The 15,397-nt window shown below is 60.1% G+C and overlaps 1 protein-coding gene across 3 annotated transcripts in view; it reads left to right on the top strand.

The window, feature by feature from the left end:
- The window catches only part of LOC147102602 (uncharacterized), a 115,668-nt gene that overhangs the window by 31,523 nt on the left and 68,748 nt on the right, over nucleotides 1-15,397 (top strand). For all 3 annotated transcript variants that reach the window (XR_015073032.1, XM_085963256.1, XM_085963257.1), the window contains exons 5-6: nucleotides 6,060-6,105; nucleotides 7,931-7,989. Coding sequence is in view for 2 of the 3 variants with exons in the window: in XM_085963256.1 (XP_085819382.1) it covers nucleotides 6,060-6,105; nucleotides 7,931-7,989 (105 nt within the window). In the remaining variant the exon portion in view is untranslated. The remainder of the gene's footprint in view (nucleotides 1-6,059; nucleotides 6,106-7,930; nucleotides 7,990-15,397) is intronic.

Genomic DNA, 15,397 nt, shown 5'->3' with positions numbered 1-15,397 from the left:
CCCGTCCCCCTCGCCCGTGTCCCCCCGTCCCCCTCGCCCGTGTCCCCCCGTCCCCCTCGCCCGTGTCCCCCCGTCCCCCTCGCCCGTGTCCCCCCGTCCCCCTCGCCCGTGTCCCCCCGTCCCCCTCGCCCGTGTCCCCCCGTCCCCCTCGCCCGTGTCCCCCCGTCCCCCTCGCCCGTGTCCCCCCGTCCCCCTCGCCCGTGTCCCCCCGTCCCCCTCGCCCGTGTCCCCCCGTCCCCCTCGCCCGCGTCCCCCCGTCCCCCTCGCCCGCGTCCCCCCGTCCCCCTCGCCCGCGTCCCCCGTCCCCCTCGCCCGCGTCCCCCCCGTCCCCCTCGCCCGCGTCCCCCCGTCCCCCTCGCCCGCGTCCCCCCGTCCCCCTCGCCCGCGTCCCCCCGTCCCCCTCGCCCGCGTCCCCCGTCCCCTCGCCCGCGTCCCCCCGTCCCCCTCGCCCGCGTCCCCCCGTCCCCCTCGCCCGCGTCCCCCCGTCCCCCTCGCCCGCGTCCCCCCGTCCCCCTCGCCCGCGTCCCCCCGTCCCCCTCGCCCGCGTCCCCCCGTCCCCCTCGCCCGCGTCCCCCCGTCCCCCTCGCCCGCGTCCCCCCGTCCCCCTCGCCCGCGTCCCCCCGTCCCCCTCGCCCGCGTCCCCCGTCCCCTCGCCCGCGTCCCCCCGTCCCCCTCGCCCGCGTCCCCCCGTCCCCCTCGCCCGCGTCCCCCCGTCCCCTCGCCCGCGTCCCCCGTCCCCTCGCCCGCGTCCCCCCGTCCCCCTCGCCCGCGTCCCCGCGTCCCCTCGCCCGCGTCCCCTCGCCCGCGTCCCCCTCGCCGCGTCCCCCCGTCCCCCGCGTCCCCCGTCCCCTCGCCCGCGTCCCCCGTCCGCTCGCCCGCGTCCCCCCGTCCCCCTCGCCCGCGTCCCCCCGTCCCCCTCGCCCGCGTCCCCCCGTCCCCCTCGCCCGCGTCCCCCCGTCCCCTCGCCCGCGTCCCCCCGTCCCCCTCGCCCGCGTCCCCCCTCCCCCTCGCCCGCGTCCCCCCTCCCCCTCGCCCGCGTCCCCCCTCCCCCTCGCCCGCGTCCCCCCGTCCCCCTCGCCCGCGTCCCCCCGTCCCCCTCGCCCGCGTCCCCCCGTCCCCCTCGCCCGCGTCCCCCCGTCCCCCTCGCCCGCGTCCCCCCGTCCCCCTCGCCCGCGTCCCCCGTCCCCCTCGCCCGCGTCCCCCCGTCCCCCTCGCCCGCGTCCCCCCGTCCCCCTCGCCCGCGTCCCCCCGTCCCCCTCGCCCGCGTCCCCCCGTCCCCCTCGCCCGCGTCCCCCCGTCCCCCTCGCCCGCGTCCCCCCCTCCCCCTCGCCCGCGTCCCCCCTCCCCCTCGCCCGCGTCCCCCCTCCCCTCGCCCGCGTCCCCCCTCCCCCTCGCCCGCGTCCCCCCTCCCCTCGCCCGCGTCCCCCCCTCCCCCTCGCCCGCGTCCCCCCCTCCCCCTCGCCCGCGTCCCCCCTCCCCCTCGCCCGCGTCCCCCCCTCCCCCTCGCCCGCGTCCCCCCTCCCCTCGCCCGCGTCCCCCCTCCCCTCGCCGCGTCCCCCCTCCCCCTCGCCCGCGTCCCCCGTCCCCCTCGCCCGCGTCCCCCGTCCCCTCGCCCGCGTCCCCCGTCCCCTCGCCCGCGTCCCCCCGTCCCCCTCGCCCGCGTCCCCCCGTCCCCCTCGCCCGCGTCCCCCGTCCCCTCGCCCGCGTCCCCCCGTCCCCCTCGCCCGCGTCCCCCCGTCCCCCTCGCCCGCGTCCCCCCCTCCCCTCGCCCGCGTCCCCCCCTCCCCCTCGCCCGCGTCCCCCCGTCCCCCTCGCCCGCGGTCCCCCTCCCCCTCGCCCGCGGTCCCCCCCTCCCCCTCGCCCGCGGTCCCCCCCTCCCCCTCGCCCGCGGTCCCCCCCTCCCCCTCGCCCGTGTCCCCCCCTCCCCCTCGCCCGTGTCCCCCCTCCCCCTCGCCCGTGTCCCCCCCTCCCCCTCGCCCGTGTCCCCCCCTCCCCCTCGCCCGTGTCCCCCCCTCCCCCTCGCCCGCGTCCCCCGTCCCCCCCTCGCCCGCGTCCCCCTCGCCCGCGTCCCCCTCGCCCGCGTCCCCCTCGCCCCTCCCCCCTCGCCCCTCGCCCCTCGCCCGTCCCCCCCGTCCCCCTCGCCCGTCACCCCCCGTCCCCCTCGCCCGTCCCGCCCGTCCCCCCCGTCCGTCCCCCTCGCCCGTCCCCCCGTCCCCCCCGTCCGTCCCCCCCGTCCCCCTCGCCCGTCCCCCTCGCCCGTCCCACTCGCCCGTCCCCCCCGTCCCCCTCGCCCGTCCCCCCGTCCCCCTCGCCCGTCCCCCCCGTCCCCCTCGCCCGTCCCCCCGTCCCCTCGCCCCCTCGCCCGTCCCCCCCGTCCCCCTCGCCCGTCCCCCCCGTCCCCCTCGCCCGTCCCCCCCGTCCCCTCGCCCGTCCCCCCCGTCCCCCTCGCCCGTCCCCCCGTCCCCTCGCCCGTCCCGCCCGTCCCCCCCGTCCCCCTCGCCCGTCCCCCCCGTCCCCCTCGCCCGTCCCCCCCGTCCCCCTCGCCCGTCCCCCCCGTCCCCCTCGCCCGTCCCCCCCGTCCCCCTCGCCCGTCCCCCCCGTCCCCCTCGCCCGTCCCCCCCGTCCCCCTCGCCCGTCCCCCCCGTCCCCTCGCCCGTCCCCCCGTCCCCCTCGCCCGTCCCCCCGTCCCCCTCGCCCGTCCCCCCCGTCCCCCTCGCCCGTCCCCCCCGTCCCCCTCGCCCGTCCCCCCCGTCCCCCTCGCCCGTCCCCCCGTCCCCCTCGCCCGTCCCCCCGTCCCCCTCGCCCGTCCCCCCCGTCCCCCTCGCCCGTCCCCCCCGTCCCCCTCGCCCGTCCCCCCCGTCCCCCTCGCCCGTCCCCCCCGTCCCCCTCGCCCGTCCCCCCCGTCCCCCTCGCCCGTCCCCCTCGCCCGTCCCCCCCGTCCCCCTCGCCCGTCCCCCCCGTCCCCCTCGCCCGTCCCCCTCGCCCGTCCCCCCCGTCCCCCTCGCCCGTCCCCCTCGCCCGTCCCCCTCGCCCGTCCCCCTCGCCCGTCCCCCCCGTCCCCCTCGCCCGTCCCCCCGTCCCCCTCGCCCGTCCCCCCGTCCCCCTCGCCCGTCCCCCCGTCCCCCTCGCCCGTCCCCCCCGTCCCCCTCGCCCGTCCCCCCCGTCCCCCTCGCCCGTCCCCCCCGTCCCCCTCGCCCGTCCCCCCCGTCCCCCTCGCCCGTCCCCCCCGTCCCCCTCGCCCGTCCCCCCCGTCCCCCCCGTCCCCCTCGCCCGTCCCCCCCGTCCCCCTCGCCCGTCCCCCCCGTCCCCCTCGCCCGTCCCCCTCGCCCGTCCCCCCCGTCCCCCTCGCCCGTCCCCCCCGTCCCCCTCGCCCGTCCCCCCCGTCCCCCCCGTCCCCCTCGCCCGTCCCCCCCGTCCCCCTCGCCCGTCCCCCCCGTCCCCCTCGCCCGTCCCCCCCGTCCCCCTCGCCCGTCCCCCCCGTCCCCCTCGCCCGTCCCCCCCGTCCCCCTCGCCCGTCCCCCCCGTCCCCCCTCGCCCGTCCCCCTCGCCCGTCCCCCCCGTCCCCCTCGCCCGTCCCCCCCGTTCCCCTCGCCCGTCCCCCCCGTCCCCCTCGCCCGTCCCCCTCGCCCGTCCCCCCCGTCCCCCTCGCCCGTCCCCCCCCGTCCCCCTCGCCCGTCCCCCCCGTCCCCCTCGCCCGTCCCCCCCGTCCCCCTCGCCCGTCCCCCCGTCCCCCTCGCCCGTCCCCCCGTCCCCCTCGCCCGTCCCCCCGTCCCCCTCGCCCGTCCCCCCCGTCCCCCTCGCCCGTCCCCCCCGTCCCCCTCGCCCGTCCCCCCGTCCCCCTCGCCCGTCCCCCTCGCCCGTCCCCCCCGTCCCCCTCGCCCGTCCCCCCCGTCCCCCTCGCCCGTCCCCCCCGTCCCCCTCGCCCGTCCCCCCCGTCCCCCTCGCCCGTCCCCCCCGTCCCCCTCGCCCGTCCCCCCCGTCCCCCTCGCCCGTCCCCCCCGTCCCCCTCGCCCGTCCCGCCCGTCCCCCTCGCCCGTCCCCCTCGCCCGTCCCCCCCGTCCCCCTCGCCCGTCCCCCCCGTCCCCCTCGCCCGTCCCCCCCGTCCCCCTCGCCCGTCCCCCCCGTCCCCCTCGCCCGTCCCCCCCGTCCCCCTCGCCCGTCTCGCCCGTCCCCCTCGCCCGTCTCGCCCGTCCCCCCGTCCCCCTCGCCCGTCCCCCTCGCCCCCCCCCCTCGCGCATCCCCCCGTCCCCCCCCTCGCGCGTCCCCCCGTCTCCCCCCCCCCTCGCGCGTCCCCCCGTCCCCCCCTAATATCTAATTGCATTTTAAACCCACCTGCACATTATTCTGGATATTGAGTTTGTGTTTTTTGTTCTGAGGTTTTTTTTTTCTGCTGCTGGATCTCTAATAACTAATAATGATGCATGGTATGAAAGCAGACTTCTGTCTTGCAATCGGGACCTTTTAATGTCTTATTTTAGACATTTCAGACAGCTCACGGAAAACCTGGGCTGTCCAGTCAGAAGCAGATGGTTGGCCGCTCGGGAGGGGAATCACAATCAGCAGGTGGGAAGGGGGGTGGGGAACAGTCTGCTGCTATACTGACATCATGTAAATGACGGCCCGAGGTTTTCAATTGGCCATATTGTGTCCTAAATGGAGGGAGGGACTGCTAACACATCCAGTTTTGAACCAGAGTCTCTGATTACAAGGCAGGGGGAATGTGGATGTTGCAATCCAATACTATTGAGGGAAATAAAGCTGTATAATAAAAGTCAAGTTTTTGATGACCACATTTACAAAATGAGACTGTCCACACTCCCCATGGGCTAGTCTCGAAGTGACCTTGTGCTTGCACGTGAACGAGCAGACACTAACCTTTTAGAAATGCCCTTGGCCTGCGTTGGATTGGTCAGTGGGTGGCTGCCCTAAACCAATCATTGGTTAATCCCTGCCCTTGACCTGTGTTGGATTGGTCAGTGGGTGGCTGCCCTAAACCAATGATTGGTTAATCCCTGCCCTTGACCTGTGTTGGATTGGTCAGTGGGTGGCTGCCCTAAACCCAGTCAGTGGTTAATCCCTGCCCTTGACCTGTGTTGGATTGGTCAGTGGGTGGCTGCCCTAAACCCAGTCAGTGGTTAATCCCTGCCCTTGACCTGTGTTGGATTGGTCAGTGGGTGGCTGCCCTAAACCAATCATTGGTTAATCCCTGCCCTTGGCCTGTGTTGGATTGGTCAGTGGGTGGCTGCCCTAAACCAGTCAGTGGTTAATCCCTGCCCTTGGCCTTCATTGGATTGGTCAGTGGGTGGCTGCCCTAAACCAATCATTGGTTAATCCCTGCCCTTGGCCTGTGTTGGATTGGTCAGTGGGTGGCTGCCCTAAACCAATCATTGGTTAATCCCTGCCCTTGACCTGTGTTGGATTGGTCAGTGGGTGGCTGCCCTAAACCAATCATTGGTTAATCCCTGCTCTTGGCCTGTGTTGGATTGGTCAGTGGGTGGCTGCCCTAAACCAATGATTGGTTAATCCCTGCCCTTGGCCTGTGTTGGATTGGTCAGTGGGTGGCTGCCCTAAACCAGTCAGTGGTTAATCCCTGCCCTTGGCCTTCATTGGATTGGTCAGTGGGTGGCTGCCCTAAACCAATCATTGGTTAATCCCTGCCCTTGGCCTGTGTTGGATTGGTCAGTGGGTGGCTGCCCTAAACCAGTCAGTGGTTAATCCCTGCCCTTGGCCTTCATTGGATTGGTCAGTGGGTGGCTGCCCTAAACCCAGTCAGTGGTTAATCCCTGCCCTTGACCTGTGTTGGATTGGTCAGTGGGTGGCTGCCCTAAACCAATCATTGGTTAATCCCTGCCCTTGACCTGTGTTGGATTGGTCAGTGGGTGGCTGCCCTAAACCAATGATTGGTTAATCCCTGCTCTTGGCCTGTGTTGGATTGGTCAGTGGGTGGCTGCCCTAAACCAATGATTGGTTAATCCCTGCCCTTGACCTGTGTTGGATTGGTCAGTGGGTGGCTGCCCTAAACCAGTCAGTGGTTAATCCCTGCCCGTTTCTTTTTGCAGTGGTACGACCCCGAGAGCTCTGTCCTGGCCAACGAGTGTTTTGCGGGTAAGTGTTCCGGCAGCTCGGCATTCTTTAGAAGCGGGATTTTCTCCGGGATCTTAGTCTGTTTGGGTTGGGGTGGGGGGTTTATGGGATGGGGGTGAAAGGTTTATGGGTGGGAGTGAGGGGTTTATGGCATGAAAGTTTTATAGGATAGCATAAAGGGTTTATGGGATGGGGTGAGGAATTTATGGGATGGGATAAGGAGTTTATAAAGGGAAGATTGGTGCCAGGAGTTTATAGGATGAGGTGATGGTGGGTTGATGGTAAAAGATCTCTTAAAAGGACAGTCATAACTCTAAGGGGGGAATTTTGCCAGCTCTGGGAGGCGGTTATGGAGGCGGGACTGCTGGGAAAATAGCAGAAACTGGGAGCGGGTACCGACTCCACTCCCAACCCGCCTCCGTGCCATCTTCCCGGGAGGCGGGTCCCCGAGTCGCACAGGGACCCGTCTCCTCGAGGTGGGAAGAGGATTAGAGCCAATTAACTGCCTGTTAACAGGCAGTTAATTTTGAGGCTTATCCCCATTTTACGCCTGCAATTGCGGGCTTCCTGACGGCTGCGAACCTCGCCAGGGTCAGTGAGGCGAGCAGTGGGTCTGCGGGGGTGACAGGGATCGAAATATCAGCAGTAGAGGTGAGTGATGGGTGCAAGAGTGGACAGGTAAGTATGAGGGGTGAGTATAAAGTGTTGGAAAAAGTTTCCTTACCTTTGCTTCTTCCTACAGGCTTCAACCCTTGGGGATCCGGAGGTGCCTCATCTCAACGGCAGAGATGACAGAATGGCTGCTGCATTCTCAGATGCAGCAGCCATCTGCTTTCTGCTGAGGAGAGGGGTTTTGGTGAGCCTTCTGTGCAAGGGCTCACCTTAGAATAGAGATTGTCAGTGTTTGACAGCTTCTCAAAAAATTTTCGACAGATGAAACGTCATAAGCTGACGTCATCTGTCGCCGGCTTCCCCTTGATTGGCCGGTATGCCTGCAGAGCGGGCTTAACAAGGTCAATCGAGGGAAAGTAGCGTGGGTTGGTCAGATGTCGCTGGGGGCGGGACTAAAACCCGAAAACCAGCAGTGCCTTCATTGACAAAATCCGGCCCTTATTTTCCTTTAAAGACAATGTAAGTCCAAGGACTAACCCCCCCCCCCCCCCCCCCAAATTTGTGGACACGAAATAGCTGCTTCCCAGAACCTCAATTGGTGCTTTGTTAGAAACCTAAATGATCTGAGCTGCACGTTGGGTCTGAGCCGTCACTAATAGGCCGGAGCAGTTAGTGGGTGACGTAAGAAAACTACTAGGCACTTGGTCTAAGCGTTAAACAAAGCTTTAATCAACTGTTTTACAACATGGAGGTCTAGTTGTGTCCTTCACTAGTTCCTGTTAAGAATGTCCTGCGCAAGCTGAGCCCGTGCCCGAGTATTTATACTCTCCCTGGACAGCGCCACCTGCAGGCCGCTCAGTATTATTTCATATGTGTTGATGTAGGGGTTACGGGGATCGGGTGCGATATGTGTCGGTGCAGGCTCGATGGGCCGAAATGGCCTCTTATCTGCACTGTGGGGTTTCTGTGATTCTGTGATAAGTCTTTCTTTCATGAATGACTGATTCATGTCAGTGGGCATCCCTGTTTGTAATGATTGCAAACGTCCAGCTTGAGATAATACATTCCTTACACGGGAGGGTAAGGTTTCCCATAGTGTGCTCCCCGAAATCCGGTGCATGGGGAACTTACCTGATGGCAAAAGCCTCCGGTCCCTGGCTCAGTGACCTAGCGGTACCCGGTCTGATCCATTTCGGCTCAGCTTTCACCCTTCTCTCTGTTTCTTTACGCACAGAACCTTTCCTCTCGCTGCTGCTGGTCTTGTCACAGATGAACCTGACCCTTGACTTACAGGTTAGTGGTGGCCTGCCTGATAATATTCTTTTATGCTGCTTCCATTAGCAGTCCGGCAATTGATCCAAAGCTGTTTCAGGAGTACCCGCCTGGGCCTGGACTGAGCTAAATGCAACGGCCCCAGGGTCGACCACCGGTTTGTGCTTGCTGCTGTTTTCATAGTGGACGGATTCACAGGCTGATTAACCGTCTGACAGGGTGATCTGAAGGGGCAGCACCACAACCTCCATTTTGCATGGTTGGTCTTCAGGCTTGCTGAAAGTGACTTGGGGAGGGCGGTATGTTGTTACTCACACGTCATTTGCATGTCATTTAAATGCTCCCACCTACAATTGTCACATGCAAATAGGGCAGAGACCAAGGCAATAGGGACCAACATTCCTATTTCCTCTCCCTAGCACCCTGGGAACTGACGCACACACAACTGGGCAATAGGCGGTGGAAGATCAGACCCAAATGTCAGCAGATTTTCCGACTGGGAGGGTCATCACAGCCGATTGTAAAGTCTGTGGGTTATATGGTGAATTAATACACAGACTACAAGAGTAACTTTAACAGGACTTTACTATTCGAAGGTCAGGGCGAATCTGCCCAATAAATCCTTACACAGCACTTATATACCGGTGTGGTCACTCCCGGTATTACAGTATACAGCAGCCAAGATAAAGTAGTGCAACACCTAAAATAGTTCTCTTAAAGGTGGACGGTTACATACAATAGTTCTCTTAAAGGTAGAACGGTTACATACACTACAATCCTCCCTTTTTAGCTTACAACATACTTATTCCCCATTAAACATAACATATATCCAACTTCATGTAAAAACAGTTCACAGATGTAGTCTCTGCGGAAACAGTTCACAGATTCAGTCTCTGCGGGAAAACAGTTCACAGATTCAGTCTCGGTGTAGTCGGTTCACGTTGCTGGAGTGACTCATCCAATAGTCCTTCACTGGACTTAACAGCTTGAACTTCCGTCACTTCTGAACCAGCATTGTTGACTTCTAAAAGCTTGAGTACCTTGGGAAGTTTTTCTACTTCCAAACTGATTTGGCTCCGTACGGAGAGACCACGTGCGTGACCTGGTAGAGGTGATAATGGTTCAGATGGTCATCATCTTCTGCTTCGTCTTTTCCTTTTCTGCTTCTTGGAGACTCTCTGGGCTCCACTGTCAGCTGCCAGCTGCATGCACCGTTCCTCCTTCTCGTCCTCCTTTTTCCATAGTAGCGCCACCATCTCCCGATGTTCCTTAGACTTTAGGTGATTCTTCATGGTTTCTGCACTTTGGGAGTTTTCATCACAAGCTGGGCAGAGCAGGTCATCGTAATATTCGGTGTCGTCCAACAGGTCATGGTAATATTCGGTGTCGTCCTGAGCTAGGCCAGCGAGAGGGTCTTCTATTTCCTCCATACCCAGCTGGACGTTAGCCAGCTTTTGTTCCAAATCCAGACATCTTTCCTGAAGAGACTTCTTCATGCGTTCAGTTTCATCCAGCTTTTTCTGGGCTTCCTGCAAGTCTTTTACTAATGACCTCATTCGTGATTTCAATACTTCAACTTCATTGGGAGATTGATTGATTGTATTATTCAATCCCTCTACTGGAGCAGCTGTTTCAGCATTCTGTTGTTCAACATTGACGTGAATCAGCGTACTTTTGGCATCCAAGGTTTGCTCTGCTGCCATCTTCTCAGTCTGTGTTGCAACCTCAGCTATTCCAATAACTTTTGGGAGCTCCAAACCCCTCTCCTTTGAAGATTTAGACTCATGTCCAAATTGTTCCCATTTCAGATTCTTGTCCCTCAGCATATAAAGGAGTTGGCTGACCGTTGACTCTTCTGACCTCATCCGTTTCCCAGTAGCTGCAGGGCTGTTTATAACCTTGCCCTGGGGCTCCTTTGCTGTTTCTACTTCACCATCATCCGCAGCCTCCACCATTCGAATTTCCACAAATGAATCGTCCGGTGATGCTGCACCCAACTTCAGTAGGAGCTCGGAATTCATGGCGACCAACTCAGCCTTTTCTGCCTGCAATCTGCTAACAAGCGCCTTCAGTTGCTGAACATCTTGCTCCACCAGATTAGAGCACGCACCTTCAGAAACCGAATCAGCTTTGATTCGTTTGGCCTCCTTGCGCAGACGGTTTGTGTGCTCCTGCTCCCTTTTCTCCCTCAGCTGTTTCTGTTGTCTTTCCAGATTCTCCCACTCTGTGTCAAAGAACGTTTTCATTGCTTTTATCTCTTGCTCGAGACGGCAACTCAATTGTTCTAATTGCTGTTGTAATTTGAAGTGGAGTTGAGTTCGAGCCCGGTGTTCCTCAGACTTGTGCATGTCTGTAAACTGGACAGACTCAGAATTCTCTGCCAAACTATGTTGTTGTTCAGTGGAATTCTGTTCTGAAACTTTGTTCTCCTTTGAAGCATTAGTATTTATGCACTCCTTCGTTTTTCCAACCTTAGTCAGCAAGTCCATTTTAGACTTGTCTTTTGCACCTGGGCTGGTCTTGTCGTCATCCGTTTCAGAGTCTGAGCTGATTGTCTTCACCGAGTTCTCACTCGTTATTGCTTTTAGGTAGTGCCATTCCATGTTTATTTCCCTGATCCACTCCCGTCCCAGAAGTGGTGGACCTCCCTCAGGTAGTACATATAAGTCCATTCCTTGGTGTTCTTTGCCCCTGTCTCTCACCTTGACTTGTATCTTTCCCATGGGGTATACTTTATGCCCCGTGTATGTCTGCAATACGATCTTGGTATCTCTCAAGGGTATATGTGAGAATAGCCGGTTGTAATCCCTTCGATTTATGACTGATAGGGCTGATCCTGTGTCCAATTCCATTTTCACTTGGACTCCGGCTACTTTTAGTGTGACCCAGATAGTTTGTAGGTCAGCTTCCTTACTCACATTGTAAATTCTCAGACTACCCAGTTCCTGGCCGTTCGGGTCTGAATCCGAATTCTGTTCATCTGAACTCTTCTCAGCCACCTTGTGTACCTTGCTGTACTTTTCCTGCGGTGACTTTTTTCTGTTGTTGGTCTTCTTTCCTGACCGGCATACTTTAGCTATGTGACCAAGCTTGCCACATTTTCTACATTCCTGGTTTTTAAACCAGCATTGGTTCTGGTCGTGTGTTGTCTTCCCACAACGATAACATTTTGTTGTACCCGAAGTCATTTGATCCACGCTGAGTACCGCTGCCTTCAGCTGCATTTCCGCAGTGCCTCTCGCGGCTGCTTCGTGTGATGCTGCAATAAGGACAGCCTTGTCAAGTGTAAGATTGTTCTCTTCGAGCAGTCGCTTTTGTGTTCCTTCCTTCGACAACCCGCACACGAACTTGTCTCTCAATGCCTCTGTCAGATTTTCCCCAAACTGGCAGTATTTCGCTAGTCTACGCAGTTCGACCAAGTATTCCGCGTTGCTTTCCTCTTTCCGTTGCGTTCTCGCATAAAATTTGAATCGTTCCGCCAACATCAGCGGTGTGGGGTTCAAATGATCCTTCAGGACAGCAACAATATCAGCGAAAGTCTGATCCGCCGGTTTAGCTGGTGATAGAAGATGCTTCAATAGCCCGTATGTCTTCGCCCCCATTGCGTTTAATAAGGTGAGAGCTTTATCATCATCTGCTATTTTATTGGCCTCACAATATATCTCGATGCGTTCTACGTATGTGGCCCAATCTTCCACCTCGGAATCGAAGTTGTTGATGTTACCATGCTTAGGCATCTTCACTATCTTTTTGAGAAACCACAACGAATTTGTTCGTTACTTTTTTTTTTCCAAAAATGGCGGTTTCCCGCGCTTGTCTTCTTCCCCGCCCACTTTCAAAATGGCGGTTTCCCGCTTCTGTCTTCTCCCCCGCCTACTGGCGGCTTCCCGCGTTTCTTCCCCTGGCGGGAGGGGTAAGCTTTCCTTCGGGCGACGACCACTGGCTTTCGGAGTTCGCAGCCTGCGCGCCGGCTTCAGTGCGTTCCTTGTTCCCTTTTCTTGGCCGGCAACCGGCGCTGGGGACAACCCGTTGGCGGCGAACAGTTCCAGCCGCTGGGCGGACTCTCGCTCGGTCTCCCTCGCTCGGTCCCGTTCCCCCTTCACTCGGGCTCTGTCTCTCCCTCAGCGGCTTCCAATCGCGCCTCCCAGCCCTCTCGCAGTCCGGTCCTTTCCTCCCCCGGCTGCGGCTGAGTTCTCCGCGGTTTTATTTATTTTTATATCTTCCCGCGCCTTACGATCCCAGTCGCAGCGCCTCGTGGCCTCGGTAGCTGCCCGGCCTTTTTCGCCGGTCGCGGTCTAACTGTCTCACGACGCTGTTGCGTCTCCCAGCCCGCTTGTAGCCCGGTCTCTCTCACCGGCTGCGTTCCCGCTTGTAGCCCGGTCTCTCTCACCGGCTGCGTTCCCGCTTGTACCGCGGCTTCCGTGCCCTACGCTGCCCCAGTCTCAGCGCCTCTGGGCCCGACTTCTGTCCGGCTCCTTTCCCCCGACCGTGGTCGAGTTCACCGCCCTTATCCTCCGTTTCTTTTTATTTTCCCCCTACTCACAGTCAACGTGGCCGACTTGCTTCTTTTGGCTGATCGGCTCACTCACCGCCGTGGCAGAAGGGACAATAACAGCCTGTTGCTGATGGAAGGCTTCGTGTCTGAATCCTTCCTTCCTTCCTTGCTCTGCAGACTCGAGTCTTCTCTCAGCAGAACGACGAGGGCGGGTGCCTCTTCTCGATGCTCGTTAACTGCTTCGGGTGTGTCGCTGCCGCAGGGTAAGATCGAACCCGTCGCCACTGTAAAGTCTGTGGGTTATATGGTGAATTAATACACAGACTACAAGAGTAACTTTAACAGGACTTTACTATTCGAAGGTCAGGGCGAATCTGCCCAATAAATCCTTACACAGCACTTATATACCAGTGTGGTCACTCCCGGTATTACAGTATACAGCAGCCAAGATAAAGTAGTGCAACACCCAAAATAGTTCTCTTAAAGGTGGACGGTTACATACAATAGTTCTCTTAAAGGTAGAACGGTTACATACACTACACCGATGTTGCCGTTTGCAGTTTCCAGGGAGAAGTCAATGGGCTCGATTTTGCCATTGGGGGCAGGCTGGGGCGTGTTGGGTGGTTTTCGGGTCAGGACCCCGAATCCGATGTGAAGTGGGAAACAAGTGCGATTTTCCCCTAATTGGGCACTTGATTTCCAGTGTGTGGAAACCCCTGGCCCAATGAGTCTTTTCATACAGAAAGTCGCCTCTGATGACCTCATCAATGCTGCTGGATTTAAGGCCTGCAAGCAGCCTTCTTCTGAAGACTTTAAACTTTATGCCCATTGTTGTGATCGCTTCATTCAGCAACTATGTCCAGCAGTAGGCCAAAGTGTGCTCCAAGGTTCGATGAGGCCTCCCTCCAAGCTCTGGTGGAGGGAGCAAGATCAAGTAAGGAGGCGCTCATCCCTTCCTCAGGGAAGAAAAAGCCTCCCAGCAGACTAAAGCTGTGTGGATGCAAGTGGCCCAGGAGGTCAACTCATTCTCTGTGTGCCGCAGTACCTGGCTGCAGTGCAGGAAGAGGTTTCATGACCTTCTCCGCACAGGAAAAGTGAGTATGACTTTCCCATCACCTTCAATCTGATCCCCATCGCCTCTCCTCACCAGCACTCTGCTTTGCCAACCTCTTCTTCCACATCCCACTTGACACTTACATCCCTACACCCTTACCCATTCTCTCTCTGTGGTCACATTCACTTAACTATTTGACCATGCAGCCCTCACACACCCTATCACTGTGATGCAATGACAACAACTTACTACACACAGGGAGGGCCCTTTGTCTCCTTCTAAGCATCTATACTGTGGATTCTCTGCACTCACTCCTTCATTCTCACTCAAACTCCACTTGTGTCCCTCATTGCAGGAAAAGAGAGCCCACAATAAGAGGGAAAGAGCGAGGACAGGAGGAGGGCCACCCTCAGTAGCCCAGCTCACCACCTCGGAGGAGGCAGCCTTGGAAATTGCCGGTGTCGAGGAAGATTTGCAAGTGGGGGATGGACAGACGGGCGCATCACAGCAAACTGGTGACAGAATAGCAGAATAGTTTGTCATCTCTCTCATTGACATTGCATGAGTGACTGATAATGATTCTGATGCTCTAACAGATTGACTTATGATCATCTGCACAATTCAATGTGCATGCAACCTTTACCTCACATCTCTAACTCTTTCCTTTACAACCCCATAGGACCATCGACAGCCCCCATCCCCACTGTCCAGGAGGAACAGCCTGAGCCTGAAGACTCCTCAGAGGAAGCTGCAACCTCTGAGGGCGCAGCATCAGCAGAATTCAGCGCACCCAGCAGCAGCGCAGACGCTCGCATCTCGGTGGGACCTTCGCAAGATAGAGCAGTGTTGTCACCTGGTGTATCACAGCTCACAAGTGAGCATCAGCAGATGGTGGAGACAAGGACAGCAGTGGAGAGTCCTCGTCGGAGGGCACAGGACTCTCACAGCTTGGCTCAGCTGCATATTGACCCTGTGCCTCCGGGTCCATCCAGAAGGAGAGCGGTGCTGGAACTCCAGAAACAGGTGCAGGAGTCTCTGGCAGGTTTTGTCTCCAGGGTCGCTGCGAATGTGGAGCGAATGGAGGGGTCCATCGCGAACATGAGCAGAGCCTTTGTGGAGGCATTGGCGCATGAACGCTTCACCACGGAAAGGATGGCAACCTCCGTGGAAAGGATGGCTACGGTAGAGGAGAGGATGGCTACGGCCATGGAGGAGCTAAGTCGCCAGAGTGTTGAAAACATGGTCAGAATAGACTGACATCTCTTGAGGAGTGATGGTCAGCTATTGAGCATAGAAACCAGACCTTCATTGAAGTCCTCTGGAGTAGGACTTCCAGTGCTAGCTCTGAAGTGGGGCTGACCCATGAGAGGGATGTTGGTGGCAGACAACAAGGAAGTGGGGGCTCCTCTCCAAGCGCTCACACGACCATGCCACTGCAAAGCCCTTGCTCAGAGCCACACCAGAGTCTTCGCCCAACTAAGATGGGTGTCTCAGCCCCTGCACAGCTGTAGGAGCAGCAGACTGCTGGCGAGCCCTCACAGGCTTGCAACCCCAGAGGACGCCCGCCAAAGGTGTCGAGACAGGAGCAGCAAGAAAGTGAGCAAGGGGCCTCCACATCTGCTGAAGCCACAGGGGAAGCACCACTTGGAGCACGCGTAAGAGGAAGATAAAGCACAAGTAGTCACAAGATAGTCACTTGGGTGTTCTGTTGTATTGTTTTTTAACAAGCCATCCTCGTAATGTGATGATAAACAGATTTGATGGCAAACTGTTGAAGTTGTGGCCTGTGTCAACTCGCAAATGGGACTTCCACATTGAGGGCTTAGGGTGACTTGCAATTGTCAGTATGGTGGTCAGAGTGATAGGAATTCACAGGTTCT

The sequence above is a fragment of the Somniosus microcephalus genome, chromosome 21 (genome assembly GCF_052327205.1).
Source record: "Somniosus microcephalus isolate GS21.2 chromosome 21, FLI_Smic_1.0, whole genome shotgun sequence".
Taxonomy (NCBI): domain Eukaryota; kingdom Metazoa; phylum Chordata; class Chondrichthyes; order Squaliformes; family Somniosidae; genus Somniosus; species Somniosus microcephalus.
Note: the sequence above shows the minus strand (reverse complement) of the source record. Positions and strands in the feature narration are given on the sequence as shown.